Source organism: Octodon degus, unplaced genomic scaffold (assembly GCF_000260255.1).
Source record: "Octodon degus isolate 3935 unplaced genomic scaffold, OctDeg1.0 scaffold00034, whole genome shotgun sequence".
NCBI lineage: Eukaryota > Metazoa > Chordata > Mammalia > Rodentia > Octodontidae > Octodon > Octodon degus.
The window spans coordinates 16667507-16671971 of NW_004524610.1; the positions used below are offsets into that span (position 1 = coordinate 16667507).

Genomic DNA, 4465 nt, shown 5'->3' on the forward strand with positions numbered 1-4465 from the left:
TGTCATCTCTGTGCTTTTAGATATTTTAAAATGTTAAGCTTTTGTACAAGTGCTTGCATGTTCTGTAATTCACTGAAAGAATTCTACTAATTTTGTTCCTGTAGTTATATTAACATAATCAAAGGTATAGAGAAAATTTTTATTGTTAAAATAGTATGGAATTAAAATATTTTATGTAATTAGACTGAAATTTAGCAATGGGAAAATGATACTCTTAATCACTAAACATCAGAACCATCATATATATTTTATTTTAAAAAAGTAGAGTTAAACAACTTAGAATGATAGTTTAATTTCACCCGCTCATTTATTGATACACCACGTATTTACTGAACACACTTTGTACATTAAATTTGTGAACTAAGCATTGAAGAGTCAAAGCTAGTCTTCATTTCCTGCTTTTTCAAGAGACACAGTCTTCTTAAAATAAGAGGGCAGAATATACTGAATGTAGTAATAGAGCTACACACTATGCAGAAGGTAGTGTGAGGAAATGGTGCTCCATACTATCTGAGAGGATCAGAGAAAGACTCAGACAGGGCAGGAAAACATATTTGCAAAACCATAATCACAGATTTAGTCCAGTTCTAGCTGAAGATTTCAGAGAGTGGCGTAAGTTTGAACGATGATCCAGTTTATCCATTGAACCAACCCTTAGTAGTGTTAAGTATCCCGAACAGGTCTGCACATGGCGATAGGAGGGTGTGGTCAGGGCTGTGTCCCTCTCACCGGAACTCAGGGCCTATGACAGAAGCAGACAGGCAATGAAGGGAGAAAATAAGATCCAGCTGAAAGTATTAATAGATGTCCAATTCTGAGCAGGAGATGTTCTGTGGAATACTTAAGCCACAACTTCTTAGAGGCAGATGAAGAATGAGAGCTAGAGTTTTCAGGCAGAGGAAGAGCAAGTTCCTGAGGTGTGTGCTTATACTGGGAGAAGCTAGGGTGCAGTGAATGAAGAGGGACGTGGGAGTCCCACAAGGCCAGCTCCAGTGGGAATCCCAGGAGTTATAGGAAAGCCTCGGATGGTGCTCCAAGCCCAGTGGGACACTATTGACAAGTGCTGAGCAGGAGAATAGAGCCACAAAATTGACATTTCGAAAAGATTATTCTGGCTTTAGTATCTTTGAGAAACTCTAATGGCAACAAGGAGATAAATGACAAGCCGATCATGTTGCTTGCAACAGGAGGTAGAAGTTGTAGCTGAGCCAGGGGTAATAGGAGTAGAAATGAAGAGAGGGGGAAACTTGGAGATGAGTTCAGGTGTGAAAAGATTTCCTGTTCCCCAGCAGTAGCTAGTGGGCCTTTTCTTTGCGGAACTCCCTTTCCCTCCCTCTGAGGACACTGGCAGGCTCACATAGCATTTCTGCACACAGATGCCGGGGGGACCGCAGGTTGCAGTTTTAGCTCAGAAAATTACTAGCTGTGGGACTGGGTGCAAAGCACGCCAAGCTTCAGTGTTTTTCAGTGTGAAATGGGAATGATAAAAACACCACATGCAAGATTGCAGAGATTAAATGAACAAGTCTGTATGAGGCCTGGGCACGGGGCCTTGACACAAGTCGGTGCTATGCATGTGCTGTCACTGCTGGCTTTGAGATAGATGTTTGCTAGAAGCTGTTCAAATATTGATGAGATTTCCCGCTTGGCTCACAGAGAACTTTAGATCCTTAAATTAACGGACCAATGAGCTTTTAGTGTTCTTCCACGTTACTGAATCCTTTCTGATAGCATATGCATTTACATATTCAGAGAATTTCTATTTTTGAAATCATTGTGCACATGGGTCTTTGTTCTCCCCACATCTTGTCACAGCAGGGGATCTCAATGCTGATGAAGGCTTTGTCATCACTGATAACATTTTGGGCCAAAGCGTGGCAGCTATATTAAACACCATTTATCATAACAAACCCTTATCATCTTAATGTGTAAGATATTTTGAGGGATTGTTATCAGTTTAAGCTCTTGAAATTTTCTTTTAATCAAAAGCAGGTCAGAGGAGTTGAGCCAATGATTTCATTTTGTCTGCAACCGAGGAGAAACCTAAATGTTTGAAGGCTTCCGTGAAGACTCTAGATCAGAGCTGCCCGTAGCACATAGCTGCGAGAGCCCTGATAAGAAAAGTCCCTACTCATCTACATTTATGTACCCTCCTCCCTCTGCCAAGAAAATGAAATTATTCTAGGTGCCTGGCAGGGAACAAAAGCTTTGAACAAAGCACAGAAGCCGACAGGAGCAGCCGTAACTCCTTGCTGGGATCTTCGAAGCCAGATAAGAATTGGTTTCACAAAAACAAGCCAGTTCTCTCTCCTTTTATCCTCTTGCAATGCCTGGATCTCAATAATTAAATCCTTGGCTAAGTAATTATAAGAGCAGAGAACAAATGCATGCTACATCGAGGCAGCAAAAAATCTGAATATTAGGCCTGCTTTGTAAAGACAGTGAGGAAGTTTATTACTTTAAATGCATAAAAATAGCTTACAAACTAGACTCCACTCATGAGGAGCACTCCAAAGCTGTAGACTTTGCAACAAATGGAGCTGAATAATAATCTTTCCTTATAATACAGACTGTTTTTAGCATATTAGAGGGCAACTTGTCTTTCAGACAACATCTCAATTATTGTTTCAGGATTACCCATCCTACACAGCCTTTGGCCAAAATCAGTATGCACAGTATTACTCAGCGTCAACGTATGGAGCGTATATGACATCAAATAACACTGCTGACTGCACGCCACCATCAGCGTCCACTTACCAGCTGCAGGAGTCTCTCCCCGGGCTTACTAGCCAACCAGGTACTGATCTGTACTCAGCTGAAATGCTTCTAAATGTTCCGAGCTATTGAGTCACAAAAAGAAAGTGCACACGTCAATAAATGCCTGAAAGTTCCAGATAGTGGTGCTCGTGTGTAATCTGCATTAGTCTCCCTGCTATAAAATGAAGCTTTTCTGGCTTTCAAATGAAAATCATTTCTTTTGAGGTGTGGAACAATGTAAGAAACTTTAAGCTCAAATCACTGCATAGGTAGCGATAGTGGTAAATAGAATTTTTGTCGGACCCAATCTTTATTTTCTGAAATATTTCACGAAACAGTAAAACTTGTAATTCTATCTACTCAGACTATAGCTATTAACATTTCCTCAGTCCTGAGACACTGTCTTTGCTTCATCCCTGTCTCCAGTGGATCTAGTCAGTCAACATTCCTACATTCCTAAGATTTATAGGATTGGTAGCAGGGAGCTTAACATCTTTGACTGATCAGTGCATATTTAAAATTCCCCAGTAGTTTTCCTTACCTTAAACTTGCTTTATTCTTATTAGAATTGTAGTTTCTGTGCATATTTGGTGCAACTACAATATCTGAAAGCAAGATTAATAGAGATTCACCCCAATCTCAGTGAAAATCCAAATTTAGTTTTTTGGATAGATTGTAAAGGTGACTTTATACTTATAAGGGAAGGTAAAGGCACTATAATAGTTAAAAACCATTTTGGAAAATAAAAGTTGGAAAGCTCACAACTTCTGAATCTAAGATATACAGAAATATAGTAATCAAAAAAGCCCAGCATTACTGAAAGGATTGGTAGTGAGAGCGATGCAAAAGAATGGAGAGAGAGGCTGGAGACCGACTCATACATGTGCGGGAGAATTGATTTTTACCCAAGTGCCAAGAACATTGGAGAAGCGATACACTGTCCCAAAAAAAGGTGCTGGAAAATCTGTGTATCCACAAACACAGGATAGAAGACTCTCACTCAAAATTCGTATACTAAATAATTAAAAATGATTTCTAAACCTGTAGATGAAAACTAAAAGTCAAAAACTTTTAGAAGAAAAATGTGAAGGAATTACTTATGACTCTGGGGAAGACGAAGATTTTGTAGATTCAATAATGAAAAAAAGAAGAGAATAATAAGAGAACAAAATAAATTAGATTTCCTATAATTATGAACTCTTCCTTGAAAGATAGTGCTGCAAGAAATATAAGACAAGCCACTGCTTGGAAGAAGTTATTAAAATATTCCTATCTGATATAGGACTTATAGCCAGTAAATATATTATCAAAAATCAGTAAGAAAAAAATGAGATTGAAAGTTTTTGCAAAGGCTATTGATATGTTCAGGTGTATTCTTCTGCCCTCGGTTATTTGCAAGATCCAAATTTATCTGTGCTTTTGATCCAGCTGTGGAAGAGAAAGAATAGAGGGAAACATGGTCTACATAGTGTAAATTCTTTGTAATTGGACACATAGGCACAAGGTGATTCAATGATTAAATAGTTCATTGTTGAGTGCCTAGTAAATCCCAGCATTGTGCTGGACACTCATGTTTCAGCCATGAGTGAAGTCTCTGCATACTGTTCGATTCCTTTAACAATCAAGGCAAAGATCGAGCAGTTGCATATAATGGTGGTGAGCCTTTACGAAGGGAAAGGGTGAGGCAGTATAGCAAATGTTAGCAAGT

The 4465-nt window shown here is 39.0% G+C and overlaps 1 protein-coding gene across 7 annotated transcripts in view; it reads left to right on the top strand.

Annotated features, from left to right (window-relative positions):
- The window catches only part of Eya4 (EYA transcriptional coactivator and phosphatase 4), a 286279-nt gene that overhangs the window by 228557 nt on the left and 53257 nt on the right, over positions 1 to 4465 (top strand). For all 7 annotated transcript variants that reach the window (XM_023714196.1, XM_023714198.1, XM_023714199.1 and 4 more), the window contains one exon: positions 2632 to 2797. In XM_023714196.1, the coding sequence (XP_023569964.1) occupies positions 2632 to 2797 (166 nt within the window). The remainder of the gene's footprint in view (positions 1 to 2631; positions 2798 to 4465) is intronic.